General features: G+C 32.1%; 1 protein-coding gene across 1 annotated transcript in view; it reads right to left on the minus strand.

The window, feature by feature from the left end:
• Positions 1-4,144: 4,144 nt before the first annotated feature.
• The window catches only part of LOC128983446 (nephrin-like), a 206,418-nt gene continuing 189,028 nt past the window's right edge, over positions 4,145-21,534 (minus strand). The window contains exons 13-14 of the mRNA XM_054402745.1: positions 19,297-19,394; positions 4,145-6,171 (exon numbers count right to left, since the gene is read on the minus strand). Of these exons, the coding sequence (XP_054258720.1) occupies positions 6,013-6,171; positions 19,297-19,394 (257 nt within the window). The 3' untranslated portion in view covers positions 4,145-6,012. The remainder of the gene's footprint in view (positions 6,172-19,296; positions 19,395-21,534) is intronic.

The following is a 21,534-nucleotide window of genomic DNA, read 5'->3' on the forward strand; positions in this document are numbered from 1 at the left end:
AAATTAGAGATTGAAACTGCAGACAATGTGCCAGCAAATACATCTGCATATTGTTTGATAATACATGATAAAGTGTTTGAGTACAATCCTTTGTCAAATGAGATAAATAAAATGTAAATAAAAGATGAAAAACATTCAACAAGAATTGGTTGACTCTGCAAATCAAATACGAGAGAAATATAGAGCTTTAAAACGTGGCAAGTTTCTAGAGGCTGAAGAGAGGTTTCAAACATTCCAACCTTTAATAGAGCCATTACAAGAATTAAAAAAAATCGCCAAAACAGAGAGGCCTCGAATGGAGATTCTCCCAATGACTCCATCTAGAATACCAATAATACCAAGATTACAACCATTACAGCAATCCACCCCACAGAAATTAGATTTTGGTCTTTTAGCATCAGACTATTTAGGAAATTACCTCAGTAAAAGTAGTATGACAGACACTACATATGGTATTAGACGAGAAGCAAATAAATTTTTTATTGGAAATAAGGAAGTTGACATTGCCAATGATGATGTTACAATTGCAAATAAAACCTACAAGGGGACAAAAGGTTTGTGGCAATTGTTAACTTTAAAAGAACCTGAGGATTATACTCCGGCTGATTTGCAAAATTATAAAGAAATTTTGGAAGCTACAAATGGACATTTAAAGAGTTACAAAGATGGTGCACCAATTTCAAGTAATAGACATACTAAATATCTTAATATAATTAAACCTCTTTTTAAATCTGTTGGTGAAGGTTTGAGACAAGTGACTGGTAATAAAATTGACTATATTTATTGGGATGATCCTAATGAGCTTGTAGATAGGTTAAGACTTCTTTGGCTAAGTCGCCAAGCCGGTAACTCAGGAGTGGATAATGAAATAGATTCCATTATTGAGGAATTGAGAGAAAGTGGAATTATTTATTAAATAAAAATATGTTTATAGATAAATTTTATCGTTTATATTATCCATATAATAAGCCTGCAGAACCTAGGGCTAGTAGTGAACCTACTTTAAATTTACAAGACGATAGTTGGAATGGTTTAAACCGTAAAATTGGTAATGTTAAAGATGGGGAGTTTGTAGATGATGTATCAACTTTGGGACAGACATTAACTAGAAAAGGTGATGTCTTCTTACAAGGTAAAACTAAATATGAGTTTTTAGAATCTAAGAATAAAAATTGGAATGCTAAAAAACAGAAAATTACTAATGTGGAAAAGGGTGAAAGTTTAGATGATGTGCCCACTTTACAACAGACTTTAATACGAACAGATGGTAAATTTGTACAAGACAATAATAATTATGAATTTTTAGAATCAGAGAATGGTGTTTGGAATGCTAAGAAACAGAAAATTACTAATGTGGAAAAGGGTGAAAGTTTAAATGATGTGCCCACTTTACAACAGACTTTAATACGAAAAGAAGATGGTAAATTTGTACAAGACGATAGTAATTATGAATTTTTAGAATCAGAGAATGGTGTTTGGAATGCTAAGAAACAGAAACTTAGCAATTTGATGGAAGGTACAGATAGTAAAGATGCTGTGAATGTTTCACAAGTTCCAAAAATGGAAGTAGGCTATTGGGATTTTAATAATAAAAGGTTAGTATGTGTTAAACCTGCCATTGATGACACTGACTGTGTTACAAAAGAACAGACTATAACTTTTGATAAAAAAGAAAAATGTTGGGATGCCAAAAAACAATTTATAAGGAATCTGCCAAAGGGGGAATATTTAGATGATATTTGTTTAATGTCACAAGCTATGTATTATGATGGATCAAAATTTGTATATGCAGGAAGAAAATTTAATTTGATGGAATACAATCCTGATTTATTAGTTGCCGACCCTACATCTTTGAGCGGATTTAAGTATATAGATAATAGACCATATATACCAGAAAACTATGTATTTAAAAGAATGGAAGATAATCTATTGATTGGGGCTAATGGTAATATATTTACAGTACAAGGAAAGAGTGATGTTATAAAAAATGAATGAAATTGCATACGAACTTCATAAGCCTGCAAGAAAGAATTTCATTAGAAGGTCTTTTAAAGTATTAGGTATAAACGAAACTGTACAAATAGATTTAATTGATATGCAAAACTATGCTAGAGAGAATTCTGGCAATAAATATATTTTAACTTTAATAGATACATTTTCTAAAAAAGCTTATGCTGCTCCACTAAAGAATAAGACAGGGTTGGTGGTTACAGAAGCCATTAAAACCATTCTACCAAAGGGGGTTAAAAACATTCAATCTGACAATGGAAAAGAATTTTTTAATCAATATTTTAGCAAACTAATGAAAAAATTAAATATTAATCACTATCACACGTTTTCTACAACTAAGGCTGCAATTGTGGAGAGGTTTCAGAGAACTTTAAAGAATTGGTTATATAGGGAATTTAGTGCTCAGGGAAGTTATAAATGGTTGGATTTACTTCCAAAGTTAATTCGAAAATATAATAATAAGGTGCATAGATCCATAGGAATGAAGCCTAAACAAGTGAATATTAAGAACAGTAAATATGTGCATGAGAGGTTGACTTCTAAAGTAGTGCAAGTTAAAAAGCCAAGATATAAGGTGGGTGATAGTGTGAGGATTTCCAAGTATAAACATGTTTTTAGTAAAGGATATACTCCGAATTGGACAGGGGAGCTATTTACAATAGCAGAAGTAAAGAATACAAAGCCTGTGACTTATATCTTGAAAGATGAAAATGGTAATATAATCAGGGGAGGCTTCTATACAGAGGAATTGTTAAAGACCAAATATAAAGACATGTATTTGATAGAAAAGGTTATTAGGAGAAAAGGTGATTTATTATATGTCAAATGGCTTGGGTTCCCAAGTAGCCAGAATTCATGGATTTCCACTAAGGATGTCCAAGGGAGCACGCCGTGAGCCGGGAGCGCGCACGAGTTCGCGTACAAACCTCGCACTGTCAAGTTGATGATTTTGAGAATATACCTGTGAATGGATGTGGATTTGAAATAGTAATGGAGTTTGAACATTTATATAGGCTTGTATTGGTCGAGAGCTGGATTTTTAAAAAAGTGGTCAAAAAAAGCTCACCATTTCCAGACGTGTTTTTCAGTATTAAAAAAGTAAAAAATTTATATATGGGTGTATAGGTCGAGAGCTGGGTCCTTAAGAAAAGTGGCCAAAAAAAGCTCCTGGGGCTTCGGACATTTTTTTCGCCGAAAATTTTAAAAGTTCTGGGCCAAAAAATGCCGGAAGTGAGGTCATATTGTGGGTTCGCCACTACTCTACATTTACACTTGTAAGGGTCAATAAATGTAAGAAATAGCTTTTTTAGCTTAATATCAAATATATTTATGGGGAATAAGTAAGAAATAAGGTTTGACAATTATATAGGGATATTTAAACAAAGATCAGGATTTTTGGTTTTAGTGGCCAAAAAATGATCCCATGTTATTTCTTATGGGAAAACGTGCCCCAAGTGACTTTAAACCGGTAGTTCGCCACTACTGTTAATTAGTTTTAAAAAGCTGAGAACAAGATATTGTACCTGAATTGCGCATATTTTTAGTTGGCCAACAAAAACAAACTACCAAGCTTAGCAATAGTCATGCGCACCACGTAGTAACATTATAAAACTGAGCCCAGTTCTCGATGTAGTTTGTTGAACAGATTATGTAAATGTCAGTTGCAGAGAGGACGACAAGGCCGTGTGCATTCTGATGCAGCTGTGTGTAGGGTTAATACAATAATCTACACTGCACGACAGCCAGGCATTAGCTACGTGTTACGGCCAGACAGTAATCTAGAAGGATTAGCTTCGCCAGACTAATTGTAGCGGCAAATACAAGCTTACCTGAGGTGCCCTCCAGATTTATGGCCCACGAGTCTCCTTGTATGACGGAAACATGGGTAACTTACTGACATATTGTAAAGCTGTGATAGGAGATGATGTTAATCTTATTGGTAGGATCTATTACTAATGATCCTACTACCAATTAGTAATTAATTAGACTGACTTGCTTAAGCTTTACGAGGATAATTTTGAAAAAAATGAAGCAAAGTTAATTTAGTTTCTAAATGACTGGTATGACTGAGAAAAGTATGAACTGAATATAAACACAGATAATTTATTGGAACATTTATTTAATAAACAAATTATTTAACAACGATTAAAAACATCAAATTAATCTTACACCTAATTACATTATACTTTGATTATTAAGCTTAGTCTAGTTATTATTAGAATTACAAAATGTACGGAAAATCCGATGCGTTGTTAAAACCTTAACACGTTTATATACACATTAGTCCTACGATTAAGGTTCACATCCCTTTAAGGCATTTTGGAAATTACACATGAGTCTTAATGTACAACGATGTTGTAAAAGCAAAATATATCTCTTTACAAATCTGAACATGGAATAGGAATGTCTAATCGATGTTTAATACTGACAATTTATAAATAATTGTTTCAGCAAAAATGTGTAATTATATTTAAACTGTGATAGGTGTAAAACGCAATAAACCCCCAATTGGTTGTTAAAATATGAATAGTTCATTTTTTGTAAAATATATCCGGTACTGCAAAGGTGTTAAACCTTTCTCAAATAGTGCCTGATAACTTTTCGGGAAGATGAAAGTGACTCATAAATTGACAAAAATGTTAAATTATATGTATACTTATTATTCACTATATATTTTATTTCAATAATTTTAAAACTTATTTAATGATTGTACTGTATATCTTTAAAATATATTCTGACCACTCCCTCATTTTAGCAGTCTAATCGTTTTCAAATCTACTTTATCAATATGAATAACATGATTTTCCTTACAGCTTGGAAAATTGGGAGTTTTACTAATTAGAATTCTGTTCTCTGTATGACACCAAAGATGTTATTATATTTAATAAATGATTACAGATAAACTTAAGATTTTTTGAGTCATTAAAATATAGCCGTGGCGAAAAAAAACATGATTGACTGCAAATCTATTTTGTTTTTTAACTTGCTATGTTTTATTTATTTTTTTTTATTTGAATATTCTCAACAGTATTCTGAAAAGATGGAGACAACCATTTTTCGTCTGAAGGAGTTGGTAAAAGGAACTTACCGGTGTGAATAAAAACGACACTTAACTGCTCTGAATAATTTTCTTCCGAAATAATATGACGAAACTATCACCATTGTCTTAAAAAGAGTAGTTTAGTCAAGGGAAATATTAGATCCTTATCTTACATATGCTACAAGATACAATAACATGTTTTAACAGCGTCTTCAATATTTACACTTGATAAATTTTAAAGGTATAAAGAATCGCTAAAATTATTGAAGTACATGACATGACATATGAAACAGTAAATGTAAAACGCTTTACTTGAACATGAATCATTCATACACAATTTGATATGTACACCTTATCTTCTATATACATTAATAACGTAAGGAACAATTATGTAACAAATAATAAATAATTTAAAATCCACTTTAAACATGTACAAAACTATGGAAGTATTTTTAAAATTATTATCACGAAGTATATTTTGTAATCATTCAAATAGACTAACTACTATATACACGGTAAAATATGAACACTAGACCTCTTTTAAGCTGCACGCCCATACACTATCACTTTCAGCTATCACTTTCAGAGGGAGAGCATGAACTCCCTTCAATGAGTTGTCGAGATTTGTAACACCTACAGTTTTATTTTTAAAACAATAAGATATGTCGTTCCATAAAAATATCATCGGAAAATCAATGTTTTGACTACGATTTGAATTAGGGTTTCAACATTCATTTGAATCCACTTAAGATATTTAAAACAAGTAATGGGTTTCTACAATCCATTAAACGGATTTTAAAGTTAAATTTCAAACCTAATAACGCTTTAATTCAATTAAAACGTCATTGATAGTAATTAAGGAAACGACAGGTGATATCAAGTGTAGCAGATAGTGTCAGAGAGGCCTAGTGTAGGTATTGCATCTATCACAGTGTTGTCGAGCTAGGAGCCTAGGAGCCAGATCATACGCAGCTCTCAGGTAGTCTACTGGCCATGAGCCGCTCCTTGATGGCGGTACCGTTGAGCTCCGGGTCAGCCCCAGACAGACTCAGGTCCTTGGGGCGGAGCTCCCAGGAGTACGGCTGACTAGAGTCTGCGTGCCTGGCCTGGCCCGCTGCTTCCTGTGGCAAGCAAAATGTTCATGTTCAAAAATATTCTCAAATATTCATTTGGGATGAAAAAACTTACCTTAAAACTGCAAAGGTTACCAATGGTAATGTTTTAATATAGTAAAACATTAATAATAATAGGTTAAATACCTTGTATACGTCCTCAATCCAAGTCGTCTTTTATAATGACTATAGTTTCGGGGCCAACAGCCCCATTGTCAAATTTTCTGTCTTGTTAATTACTGTTTACAGCATTGGTCACCGTTGAAGTACACAAGTAGTGGCGAACTACGGGTTTAACGCCACTTGGGGCACGTTTTCCCATAAGACATAACATGGGATCATTTTTTGGCCACTAAAACCAAAAATCCTGATCTTTGCCTATACATCCCCTATACTACTGTACAACTCCATTAACATTACAAATCAACATATATTTTCAAATCATGTGAGATTTGCAGCAGAACTCAAGCGCGCTCCCGGCCCACGCTTCTCATCTCCAGCGGTGTGTAGTAGTATAGTAGTGTAAAAACGCTATTCACTGGAGGATCAGGCGGTGCAACCCCCAATTGTACCATAGCACCCCATCATGTGTACACAATATTTTACTCACGATGTTTCACCTGTTTTGGATTGAATATATATTTTTGTGTGTAAAAACACTATTAACTGTATCAGGAGCAACACCGTGTATTTTTTTAGTAGTATAGTTTGTCGCCGCCGTTTTTTGGGGTGCGTCGTTTTTGGGCCAACTCCCCGCCTCACGCCTAATTGCTAGTACATCTACCATTCCCCTTTCTAGTTGTTCTATTGACTGATTTGATATGTTGTAGTCTATATTTCTGTCTTATCTATATATATTAGTCGTATGAGTTGTTTAATATTTGCATTTCTTTGTCTTTTGAGATATACCTCTTAAACTTGCTCTTGGGCCTATACAAGCCTATATAAATGTACAACTCCATATCTATATTGTATAATTTCAAATCCATCTCCAACACTCATTCACATGTATATTCTCAAAATCGAGTGAGGTTTGTACGCGAACTCAGGCGCGCTCCCGGCCTATAGGCACTGCCATGGTCACGGGCAAGCTCCTGCTTCTTGCTCCTTGTCTCTAGTGGTAGCTCTTGATTGAGTCCTGGGTGGGAAACCTCTAGTTGAAGTAATTTCTTAATTTAAAAAAATTTATAAATTAAAATTTCTAAAGTTAAATTTTATAAATTAAAATTGTTAAAGTCAAATTTTATAAATTAAAATTTCTAAAGTCAAATTTTATAAATTAAAATTTCTAAAGTTAAATTTTATAAATTAAAATTTTCAAAATTATAATTTTTTTTCTAAAATTTTATAAATTTTAAAAATTTTGAAATTTTCCAAAAGTCTATATATAGAGGTGGCATCAGCCCGAGACCTCATTCCTAAACATGAAGCCGTCATGTCAGCACTGCTCCGTGTTGCTCTCCACAAAAAGCAACCTGATTCGCCACTATAAGGTAATGCATCAAATGAATGTGAAACTGTGCAAGGTTTGTGATTTAATCTGTGATAGCCACATGACTCTAAAGTCACATATATTACAAAGTCACAAGACTTGTAATTTTTGTAAGAAAAATGTTGTTGGTCATTTTAGAAGGCATATGAATTCTTGCAATCATTGTCCATATACAATGATTAAATTTGTTGGTGAATTGATTAGAACTGACCTTGAAAATACTCTTAAGTCTTGTTCTCTGCCAATAAAATGGACTTTAGTAAGGAGAATTAAATTTATAAAATATTCAATGGATCAAAATGGAAAATTAGTTGATGAAAAAGAATGTATAGCAGATTTTAGAAGCCTTACTACCTTAACTATTGAGAAGAGAGATTTAAAGTCTCAAATTAAAAATGCACTTATAAAGATTGATGCATCGGTACATAAATATCAAGCCCAAGGTAGTGGATGGATATATGACCATACTAAATATTGGCAGCTGCATGTTTATAAGTATAAGCCCCTAACTCCAAAGTCATACATCCCCACACCAAAAAGTATTCAATCAAAACATGCAGTTCTAAATATAAAAAACACAGATAATAAATGTTTCATTTGGTCGATATTAGCAGCTTTATATCCAAGGAACTCTAATGAACATGCTAATAGAGTCTCTAATTATGTACCCTATGAAAGTCAGTTGAACATGACAAATATAAAATATCCTGTGAAATTAGCTGATATAGATAAATTTGAAACCCAGAATAATATAAGTGTTAATGTATTTGGGGTTGAAGACCAGAAATGTGTATATCCTTTAAGAACAACTAAACTAAATAGTAATACTCATATAGATTTATTATTATTACAAGAAGGTCGTAAATCATATTACTGTTTAATTCGTGATTTTGATAGGTTAATGTTCCACTGTACAAAAGATAACAATAAGAAGTATTTTTGCAAGTTGTGTTTGCAACATTTTTACACTAATGATATATTAGAACGTCACACAACATATTGTAAAAACTTTGATGCTCAACGAGTGGAAATGTCTAAACAAGATAAATTACAATTTAAAAATTATAAATATCAACTTAAAGCCCCATATGTAATTTATGCAGATTTTGAATGCTTTATAAACTCTAATATACATATTCCATCGGGATTTGCATTTGTCGTAGTAAAAGATTGAAAAATTATTTCTGAAGAGTTGTACAGTGGCACAAATGTTATGGATGTGTTTTTTGAAAGATTATTTCAGACTTATGATTATATTAAAAATCAAATGGCAATATATATTCCTCTTCAAATGACTCCTGAGCAAGAGGTATCTTTCCAAAACTCAACACACTGTCACATTTGTGAAAAGCCCCTATATTTTGATAGGGTGAGAGATCATTGCCATTCTTCTGGCCAATACCGTGGAGCTGCCCACAATGATTGTAATTTAAATTATAAAACAACAACAAAAATACCAGTATTCTTCCATAACTTGAAAAATTATGATGGTCACATAATAATGCAACATTTGGGAAAGTTTAATAAACGTAAATTAAATTGTATAGCTAAAGATATGGAAAAATATATATCATTCTCTATAGATGATTTAGTATTTTTAGATTCATACAACTTTCTGTCCCTTCCATTATATAAATTGGCTTCAAATTTGAACACATTTAGATTCATACAAAATCCACTACTACAACGTAAAGGTGTATATCCCTATAAATATATATGACGGGACCAGATAAGTTTGCAGAGTGTCTCCCACAAATTGAAGCATTTTATAGTACTCTAACTAAAGAACATATCTCTCCCAACGAATATGAACATGCTAAAAATGTCTGGACTCATTTTAATATAAATAACTTACAAGAATACCATGATTTATATCTTAAAACAGACGTATTACTACTGGCTGATGTGTTTAAGACATTTAGAGACCTGTGTTTAAAGGATTACAAACTTGATCCTGTACATATGTATTCACTCCCTGGACTAACATGGGAGGCCTGTCTTAGAATGACCGGTATAAAATTACAATTATTTCAAGATATTGACATGCATTTGTTCATAGAAAGTGCAATCAGAGGAGGAGTCAGTATGATTTCCACACGTTATGCCAAAGCCAACAATAAATATATGGGCGAACACTATGACCCCAATCAAGAGAGTGTGTATTTAATATATTTAGACTGTAACTCACTATACTCTACAGCAATGTGCGAGCCACTGCCCGTGGATGAATTCCGTTGGACAAATGAGGTAGACTACAAATATCATCAAAATGATGAGTTTGGATACATTTTAGAAGTTGATTTAAAATATGATAAAAGCTTACATGATTTACATAATGACTATCCATTAGCACCAGAGAAAATGAATGGCAAATTAATACCTAATTTAAATGACAAAACTAAATATATTTTACATTATAAAGCATTACAAAAATATGAGGAATTGGGTTTGACTGTTACAAAATACCATAGAATTTTAAAATTTAGACAATCTAAATGGCTTGCACCCTATATTAATTTTAATATTGAAAAACGAAAAAGTGCTAAAAATGATTTCGAAAAAGACTTTTATAAATTGCTAAATAATAGTCTCTTTGGTCGAACAATTATGAATCAACGCAAGTTTCGTGACATTTATCTCAAGGATGAGTCACTATTAACAAAATATGTCACTAATCCAAGGTTTGATTGTAGCAAAAAGTTTGATAACAATTTACATGCTATACATTTAAATAAATTAGTTGTAAAGTTTAATAAACCAATATATTTGGGAATGACCATTTTGGATATTAGTAAAGTAATAATGTATGATTTTCACTATAATTATATGTCAAAATTTAAGAACAAAAGATTTCTTATGACAGATACAGATTCTTTAATGTATTCTATAGTTACAGAAGACTTTTACAAGGAAATAGAATGTGACTTGCACTATTTTGATACGTCTGGATATAGTAAAGACCATTTCTTATACTCTGATAAAAATAAAAAAGTCACAGGCAAGTTTAAAGACGAATTAGATGGTCATATTATGTATGAATATTGTGGTTTAAGACCAAAGTTATATTCTTACATTCCTCTAAAATGGTTATATGAAGAAGACAAGCAAGCTTTAGAGGTGAAGAAAGCTAAAGGAGCTGATGGTGCCACAGTTAAACATCTCCTAAGACATCAACATTATTTGAACTGTCTTGCAACTGGGCAAGATTACTATGAGAATGTGACGAGAATTAAATCTACAAACCATCATCTTCAAACCTTAACCATGCACAAGAAAGTACTATCGTTTGACGACGACAAGAGGTTTATTCTAGAAGATGGCATCAACACTCTTGCGCTTGGTCATTATAAAATTGATCAAACATAGCCAATAAATTGTATGTGTAGATTTGTATGTGTTATTCAATGCTGCAAAATAAATGTAAATGTTAAAAAACTTCTTTTATTTATTTACCCTTACCATCCTCTTGATAGAATTGGTCAAACATAAATCTATATTTGCCATTATTCTTTGACCTTTCTTTGTCTATTACGAAAAAGCCATATTTAGTTTGATCCCAACATTGATGACAGAGATTTTTAAATTGGTCAAATGAAAAGTCATTACCAACATGATTGTGATATACATGTTTTAAATTTAAATCATCTTGTTTGAATAATATTAGGAAATTTACATTATCACGTAAATGTTTTTGTACTTTGCTGTAAGATTGACACAAGTAAAAACAGTTAATATTTTTATGTCGACCCATTGAGAAAAATTGTGTAATATTTGGACTATTTATGTCATCAAATACAACAACTGACTGTGATTCGACATCATTTGGTGTGATTTCACAGTCAGTAAACGTGTGTAATTTCACTTCATCACACAAACTAAATATTTCAATTATTTTTTTATATTTTTCTTGTTCTAAAGATTTAGATATTAAATATAAGTTTGTAAATTTTAGTCCTTCCTTTCTTACAATCAAGTTATAAATTACAACCGTCTTCCCACTTCCACTTGGACCACAAATAACACATCGAATATTGGTAGGAAATAGACCCAACTTCTTTGGTATATTTTCCTTAGTATGTACTATTTTAAATTTGTGTTTTTGTTGAATAAAAGACATTTTTTATATAATAAAAATGGTAAAAAATGATAATAAGAAAACATGTAAAAAGGGCAAAGGTTTATTCCTAAAGCCTTACAGGGGTCGAGGGTTATTGAATACTCTTATAAATAACCTTCCATTCCCACTTCACATACCATCATATCGGTACTGTGGACCTGGAACGAATATACGTGAAAATATAGCCAAAAATGTACCTCCAAAAAATAAACTAGACTCTTATTGCAAAGAGCATGACATATTCTACATGAATAATCCCGATACCGCTGCTCGGAACAAAGCAGACATGAGATTAGCAGACTTAGCTTGGACTAGAGTTACAGCCAATGATGCAAGTCTCGCTGAAAAAGCTGCTGCTTATGCCGTAACAAATTTGATGAAGGCAAAAGTAAAAATGGGAATGGGATTAAAATTTAATAAAAAAGATGGACAACTACCAGCTGTTAGAGGCTGCAAAAGACGTGCCTCACTTCCGGGGAGTGTACCTAAAAAGCGAGTTAAAAAATCTAACACCAAGAGTAAAAGAGTGCGGAATAGTTAATTTAGATAGCTCATCTGGCACACATTGGACAGCATATCGTAAAAATAAAGATATTGTAATTTATTTTGACCCATTTGGAATCCAACCTCCAAAAGAAGTAATTAAATATTTTGAGGGATATAAAATCTACTATACAACCGATCAAATACAAGATTTAAATAGTTCCATTTGTGGAATTTTATGTTTATCATTCATAAAAAATATTTCTTTATAAAAATGGATTCATTTACTATAACGTTTTCGGGTACAGAGCCAGAGCTAAAGTCAGTGTTCTTTCCTCCCATAGAATTAAATGATGATTATGTAATTGGATTAGTAGATTTTCAAAGTTATAATTCTATATTTAATGTGAAAAAACCTCTAAATACTTTAACATATTACAAAGTAGAGAAAAAAACATTACCAAAAGGAGAGATCTTAGTTGATGATTTAAACCAGTTATTAGATGGTAAACTTAAAGTTATAATGGATAAAAATGGAGAAGCATTAATTAATACTAAAGTCAAACTTATATTCAAAGGGCTTATTCCAAAATTAAATCAACTTAAAGGCAACAAATTAACCATTAGTGAAGGTGATGATGTTTTCTATTATGACCACAAAGCTCCAATTACAATAGAAATTTCTGAAGGTACATATGAGGTGGTTGAGCTTGCAAAGGAAATTCAAAAACAAATCCCAGACTTTTTCCTTACAGCTAATAATAAAACTATGAAAGCTACATTACATTCTAGCCATGTGTTTGATTTTACAAAGCCATGTTTAGGTTCTGTTTTATTGGGATTTAAAGGAGTTTCTACTTCTGGTGTTCAGTTTGAATCTACAAATAAAATAAACATTAATAATGTAAATGTGATTAGAGTAAAATGTAATATTGCAAACGGATCCTATTTAAATGGCAACAAATCACACACCATACACAGCTTTTATCCAGAAGCTCCTCCTGGCTACAAAATTATTGAAGTTCCAAGAAATATTATATATTTTCCTGTAAATAAGAGAAGTTTAGATGTTGTTAGTATTACATTTGCCGATCAGCACGACAAAGCAATTGACTTTAACGGAGAAGAAACTACAATTACTTGTCATATAAAAAAGATATGAGAATTTATAAGAATTTATCTATAAGTGTACAAAATGCTAGGTTCCTAAAATCAATAGGACTAAAGTTAAAATTTTCTATTAATAAAAATGGAAGATTTTCTAGACGTTACAGGGAAATCCCAATTCGACGATAGTGTGGTTAAAATTACAAATCACTCCTATGTTCCCCACAACACTTTAGCAATAAATAATTCTGATGAAATTCGAATATGTATTAATAATCAAGATTTGCTAACTCTCCCATGTAGGAGTTATCTGTATATTAAGGGAGAAATTGAAAATCATGATAAAGGTCATTTTTATAAATAATGCATTTGCGTTCTTATTTGATGAAATTAGATACGAAGTTGCAGGTAAAGAAATAGACATTGTAAGAAACCCAGGAATTTCTAGTCTTATGAAAATATTGAGCTCTTACAATAAAACTACTAAATTGTCAAATGTGGCATTTGATTCTGACACAAATTTAAAAGAGTTCCATAAAGGTGGTAAGTTTAGTACAGGTTTGCCATTAGAGCTGTTAATGGGAGTATTTGAGGATTTTAATAAGGTATTAGTAAATGTCAAACAAGAATAGGTGTTGAAAAGATCTAAAAATGATTTGAATTGTATATTAACAACCGCTAGTGCTCCAGCCAGTGGCACTGCTGATATGATTCCCAAAATTACACTTAACTCAATTCAATGGGTGATGCCACATGTGACACCATCAGATGGGGAGAAGTTACAATTACAAAAGATGTTATTGCAAAATAAAAATTTGCAAATTGCATTTAGAAGTTTAGAGTTGCATGAACTTCCATCATATCCCAATACTACAAGACATACATGGTCAGTAAAGACATCTTCAAGTTTGGAGAAGCCTAGGTATATTATATTTGGTTTTCAAACAGCTAGTGATAATAGTGCACGAAAAAGAACTGATGAATTTGATCACTGTAAATTAAAAAATCTCAAAGTATTTCTAAACTCTGAATATTATCCTTATAGTGATTTAAATCTCGACTTTGAAAATGGAGATGTCTCTAAAGCTTATGAGATGTTTATGAGGTTTAGAGAGACTTACTATAATACTATCCCAGATCCTATGATTAGTAGGGCTGAGTTTATGAAGAAATATCCACTAATTGTAATAGACTGTTCTAGACAGAACGAAACAGTGAAGGAAGGAATTGTTGATATTAAATTAGAGATTGAAACTGCAGAAAATGTACCAGCAAATACATCTGCATATTGTTTGATAATACATGATAAAGTGTTTGAGTACAATCCTTTGTCAAATGAGATAAATAAAATGTAAATAAAAGATGAAAAACATTCAACAAGAATTGGTTGACTCTGCAAATCAAATACGAGAGAAATATAGAGCTTTAAAACGTGGCAAGTTTCTAGAGGCTGAAGAGAGGTTCCAAACATTCCAACCTTTAATAGAGCCATTACAAGAATTAAAGAAAATCACATCAGAGAAGTCTCAAATGTAGATACTCCCAATGACTCCATCTAGAATATCAATGATACCAAGATTACAACCAATACAGCAATCCACTCCACAGAAATTAGATTTTGGTCTTTTAGCATCAGACTATTTAGGAAATTACCTCAGTAAAAGTAGTATGACAGACACTACATATGGTATTAGACGAGAAGCAAATAAATTTTTTATTGGAAATAAGGAAGTTGATATTGCCAATGATGATGTTACAGTTGCAAATAAAACTTACAAGGGGACAAAAGGCTTGTGGCAGTTGTTAACTTTAAAAGAACCTGAGGATTATACTCCGGCTGATTTGCAAAATTATAAAGAAATTTTGGAAGCTACAAATGGGCATTTAAAGAGTTACAAAGATGGTGCACCAATTTCAAGTAATAGACATACTAAATATCTTAATATAATTAAACCTCTATTTAAATCTGTTGGTGAAGGTTTGAGACAAGTGACTGGTAATAAAATAGACTATATTTATTGGGATGATCCTAATGAGCTTGTAGATAGGTTAAGACTTCTTTGGCTAAGTCGCCAAGCCGGTAACTCAGGAGTGGATAATGAAATAGATTCCATTATTGAGGAATTGAGAGAAAGTGGTATTATTTATTAAATAAAAATATGTTTATAGATAAATTTTATCGTTTATATAATCCATATAATAAGCCTGCAGAACCCAGGGCTAGTAGTGAACCTACTTTGAATTTACAAGACGATAGTTGGAATTGTTTAAACCGTAAAATTGGTAATGTTAAAGATGGAGAGTTTGTAGATGATGTATCAACTTTGGGTCAGACATTAACTAGAAAAGGTGATGTCTTTTTACAAGGTAAAACTAAATATGAGTTTTTAGAATCTAAGAATAAAAATTGGAATGCTAAAAAACAGAAAATTACTAATGTGGAAAAGGGTGAAAGTTTAGATGATGTGCCCACTTTACAACAGACTTTAATACGAAAAGACGGTGGTATATTTGTACAAGACAATAATAATTATGAATTTTTAGAATTATAAAATGGTGTTTGGAATGCTAAGAAACGGAAAATTACTAATGTGGAAAAGGGTGAAAGTTTAAATGATGTGCCCACTTTACAACAGACTTTAATACGAAAAGAAGATGGTAAATTTGTACAAAACGATAATAATTATGAATTTTTAGAATCAGAGAATGGTGTTTGGAATGCTAAGAAACAGAAACTTAGCGATTTGATGGAAGGTACAGATAGTAAAGATGCTGTGAATGTTTCACAAGTTCCAAAAATGGAAGCAGGCTATTGGGATTTTAATAATAAAAGGTTAGTATGTGTTAAACCTGCCATTGATGACACTGACTGTGTTACAAAAGAACAGACTATAACTTTTGATAAAAAAGAAAAATGTTGGGATGCCAAAAAACAATTTATAAGAAATCTACCAATGGGGGAATATTTAGATGATATTTGTTTAATGTCACAAGCTATGTATTATGATGGATCAAAATTTGTATATGCAGGAAGAAAATTTAATTTGATGGAATACAATCCTGATTTATTAGTTGCCGACCCTACATCTTTGAGTGGATTTAAGTATATAGATAATAGACCATATATACCAGAAAACTATGTATTTAAAAGAATGGAAGATAAGCTATTGATTGGGGCTAATGGTAATATATTTACAGTACAAGGAAAGAGTGATGTTATAAAAAATGAATAAAATTGCATACGAACTTCATAAGCCTGCAAGAAAGAATTTCATTAGAAGGTCTTTTAAAGTATTAGGTATAAACGAAACTGTACAAATAGATTTAATTGATATGCAAAACTATGCTAGAGAAAATTCTGGAAATAAATATATTTTAACTTTAATAGATACATTTTCTAAAAAAGCTTATGCTGCTCCACTAAAGAATAAGACAGGTTTGGTGGTTACAGAAGCCATTAAAACCATTCTACCAAAGGGGGTTAAAAACATTCAATCTGACAATGGAAAAGAATTGTTTAATCAATATTTTAGCAAGCTAATGAAAATATTAAATATTAATCACTATCACACGTTTTCTACAACTAAGGCTGCAATTGTGGAGAGGTTTCAGAGAACTTTAAAGAATTGGTTATATAGGGAATTTAGTGCTCAGGGGAGTTATAAATGGTTGGATTTACTTCCAAAGTTAATTCGAAAATATAATAATAAAGTGCATAGATCTATAGGTATGAAGCCTAACCAAGTGAGTATTAAGAACAGTAAATATGTGCATGAGAGGTTGACTTCTAAAGTAGTGCAAGTTAAAAAGCCAAGATATAAGGTAGGTGATAGTGTGAGGATTTCCAAGTATAAACATGTTTTTAGTAAAGGTTATACTCTGAATTGGACAGGGGAACTATTTACAATAGCAGAAGTAAAGAATACAAAGCCTGTGACTTATATCTTGAAAGATGAAAATGGTAATATAATCCGGGGAGGCTTCTATACAGTGGAGTTGTTAAAGACCAAGTATAAAGACATGTATTTGATAGAAAAGGTTATTAGGAGAAAAGGTGATTTATTATATGTCAAATGGCTTGGGTTCCCAAGTAGCCAGAATTCATGGATTTCCACTAAGGATGTCCAAGGGAGCACGCCATGAGTCGGGAGCGCGCACGAGTTCGCGTACAAACCTCGCACTGTCAAGTTGATGATTTTGAGAATATACATGTGAATGGATATGGATTTGAAATTATACAATATAGATATGGAGTTGTACATTTATATAGGCTTGTATAGGCCCAAGAGCAAGTTTAAGAGGTATATCTCAAAAGACAAAGAAATGCAAATATTAAACAACTCATACGACTAATATATATAGATAAGACAGAAATATAGACTACAACATATCAAATCAGTCAATAGAACAACTAGAAAGGGGAATGGTAGATGTACTAGCAATTAGGCGTGAGGCGGGGAGTTGGCCCAAAAACGACGCACCCCAAAAAACGGCGGCGACAAACTATACTACTAAAAAAATACACGGTGTTGCTCCTGATACAGTTAATAGTGTTTTTACACACAAAAATATATATTCAATCCAAAACAGGTGAAACATCGTGAGTAAAATATTGTGTACACATGATGGGGTGCTATGGTACAATTGGGGGTTGCACCGCCTGATCCTCCAGTGAATAGCGTTTTTACACTACTATACTACTACACACCGCTGGAGATGAGAAGCGTGGGCCGGGAGCGCGCTTGAGTTCTGCTGCAAATCTCACATGATTTGAAAATATATGTTGATTTGTAATGTTAATGGAGTTGTACAGTAGTATAGGGGATGTATAGGCAAAGATCAGGATTTTTGGTTTTAGTGGCCAAAAAATGATCCCATGTTATTTCTTATGGGAAAACGTGCCCCAAGTGGCGTTAAACCCGTAGTTCGCCACTACTTACACATATACACATACACTGACACACGAAACATTTATATTTACACGTAACATTGAAAAATTATACTTTTTGGCCGGCCTAAACAAAAGTGATTACATCGTTGTGCGGACCGGTACACTGACTCAATCCAGGTATTCAACCCACTCACTGGTATCACTGGTATTCAATCCAGGAGGCAAACATGGATAAAGTAAAACATTGCAAATGAGATGCAATGCACGCCCATACTTACATCACTTTCATAAGGAGTGCCTGAACTTCCTCCAATGAATTGTCAAAAATTTTAACATAAAAAAAGTTTTTTAACCATAAGGTATGACATTCCATAAAAATAACATCGGTCAAATCAATCGATGCTAACATTTTGATATAGTAAAAACATTGCAAATGAGATTAAGCACGAAGTATTATGTTCAAGAAAGTCGTGGGTGCGTTAGGTATAGATCATCATAGTGATACAAATGAAAAAGCTTATGTTGTTCAAAGTAGTCTTTGTTGCTTTTATGTATAGAAAGTTCTTAAAAAAGGTTGAAATTGTAAGATATTATTATTTATTTCACCTAATTAAAAGGAAATCTAACCGGGTTGAAGGTAGATACTAACCTAAATTTATAATTAGTGTTGTCTATTTGAATTAATTTAGCAACTAGACAAATGAAAATTATCACTTATATCCCTTTTCTCCAATGCGTGTCTTCGTATAACTTTTTATTTTTATACCTAATATTATCTTTTATGTCTTAAATAGGGGTTTAAGCTTGTCAAATGCTGATAAGAATGTTTTTAAATCATCTGCAAACCATTTTTAAAGGATGGTTGTAATTTTTTTTACTTAACCAATCAAATATAGCCTGGAGTTTAAACCTAAATATTGAATTTATTCTTCTCCTCCTACTCCCTGAGCTTAACCAGCATTGAATGTTACTATTGACATTAGTGACTTCTATGTGTTTTAGTAGAGTTGATATAGTGATTTCTCCACTGAACAGTGAACATACCGGTGCCTGGCGCCAATGAAGAGGGTCGTTCATATCTGTCTCCGCTGGATCTTGGGGGTTTCTAATTACCGTTCCATTCCCAATCACACCGACCGGGTCTGTAGACAAAGAACGGTGTCATAGTTATTGAAAAACATGTAAGCTTAATAAACTTCATCACTATGCACATATTTTCATTATAAATCCAATAAATTGGCCATAGTTGGATTGTATAAATTGAATGCATCTACGAGAAAAACGTTTTGACCATATTATTATACTTTATATATCAGACGTTATATACGGAACAAAACACGTCCAAATAAGCATTCAAGTCAAACAGCAACAGGTTATTGGTGGAACCACTACTTAATAAAACAAGGTGGTGTTGTTAATTTCTTTTGTGAATATTAAGTACCATATAATTAGATAACGAAAGATCTTATTACTATTTTAAATTATTTCGTTTGGACACGAAATAATACAAAAATAATTAGTAAGAGATAGGCATGAGAAACATTGTATTTTATTTAAATGAAATTCGTGTTACCGCATTGCAGGGCGTTGTAGTATATAAAAATTACTACTTTTGTAAAGAAACAAGGTTTTGTAGAGCTTTTACAGTTAGTGGTACTGAATAATGCAAAGGGAAGCTGGGTTGAAGTGGAATACCACTTTACATCTTGTAGTACAATCTATTACGTTGCTCACTTTATTTCTACTTTAATGAGCACTAACTAAACCCTGTTAAATATTCCGTGGTATTTCATCACAAATATTCCTTACCCCAACATTTCATATTGCATTTCAAAGTTTAGTAACCGTACCTAAGTAATATAATAGTTCTATCTAATTAAAATCCTCACCGATTTTACTGTTTCATTTTCATCTTCAAATTATTTGAAGACTGATTAGTGATTACACCAGTAATAACGGACATTTTCAAGAGTAGATAATAGACAAATCACCGAAATGGAATCAAATACCTCGAATTACATAGTTTTATTCTATATATATATAAAAAAACAAAAAAAAAAAACTCTTAGCAGTTAATAGTTTGGTACAAATACAGAATGCTATGTGTTACATTTTAATAATGGACTATATCTCCTATTTTGCGTTCATTTGCTTTAAATGTAACACAATTTATTTTAAGCATATTAAATAATAACCGCATTGTTATAAGTTTTATAACCTAATCAAGATACTTAATAATTGTTATTCATTGTGACCCTTGGTTGGAATATATAATTGATAAAATTGAAGAATTACCTTATCCAACCACAGTTGCTAGTATGACAACTAGTTTCGTTCCCTAGAACATCGTCAGGTCATTGTATGTGTTACACTCAATCTCCGAATTCGGACAATGTCCGAAATTTCTACCCACTCCGCGATGTGGATAGTGTGAAATACCCACGTCGCGGAGTGGGCATTTTATTTCGGACATTGGCCGAAACGAAATGCCCAGACCGCGTTGTGGGTAAACTGATTTACTCAAACACCGAAGTCAAAACCTTCTTCGGCCATTGAGCAAATTCAAAATACCCACAACGCGATGTGAGCAAGAATGATTGCCCACGTCGGGTAGTGGATATTTCTAGTTTGCGCAAACGCCGAATAGCCTGCATAAACTACCGTATACCCAAAAATCTACATGAAATCCACAATCACTAGGTAAAATAAATAAAATTTATGTTTTGATTATAATTATTTAATGTATAAAATAGCATTTTAGAAAATAAACAGCAAATCACCGAATAGGAACAAATATAAAAAGGTCCATTACACATACATTGAGAATACGTTTTTCCGATTTACAAAAATAGGAGTAACTTTAAAACACCGATTATCACACAGTTCTTGTTACATCTTTCTTTTACTTATTGACACATTATTCTAAAGTCACTCTAATTTAGCGAAAGGATTTAAAAGTTAAAACTAATCTTACCTGACATCGTGAATTCAATAATGATGGGTTTAACGGCCAGTCCTTTACTTTGAGATTTTTTCTTCAGTGAGCAAGGTTCGAACATATCCAAGTATATTTTAATCACCTCTCTGGTAATCTTGCAAAATTTCTTTTTAAGCTCTACTTCCATAGCTTTCTCTTTCTTAAGACCAACTCGCAATTGAGCTGATGAATTGTGTCATACATTTGATCAATGTGACAAAAATATTTTATATCTGTCATTTCACCAGTTGTTTTTACAATTAAAATTTCTTTGTCATCAATGTTTATGACATCGAAGCGGTTGA

This window comes from Macrosteles quadrilineatus, unplaced genomic scaffold (assembly GCF_028750875.1).
Source record: "Macrosteles quadrilineatus isolate MER2022 unplaced genomic scaffold, UCM_ALF_1.0 Scaffold_1__1_contigs__length_201487025, whole genome shotgun sequence".
Lineage (NCBI taxonomy): Eukaryota > Metazoa > Arthropoda > Insecta > Hemiptera > Cicadellidae > Macrosteles > Macrosteles quadrilineatus.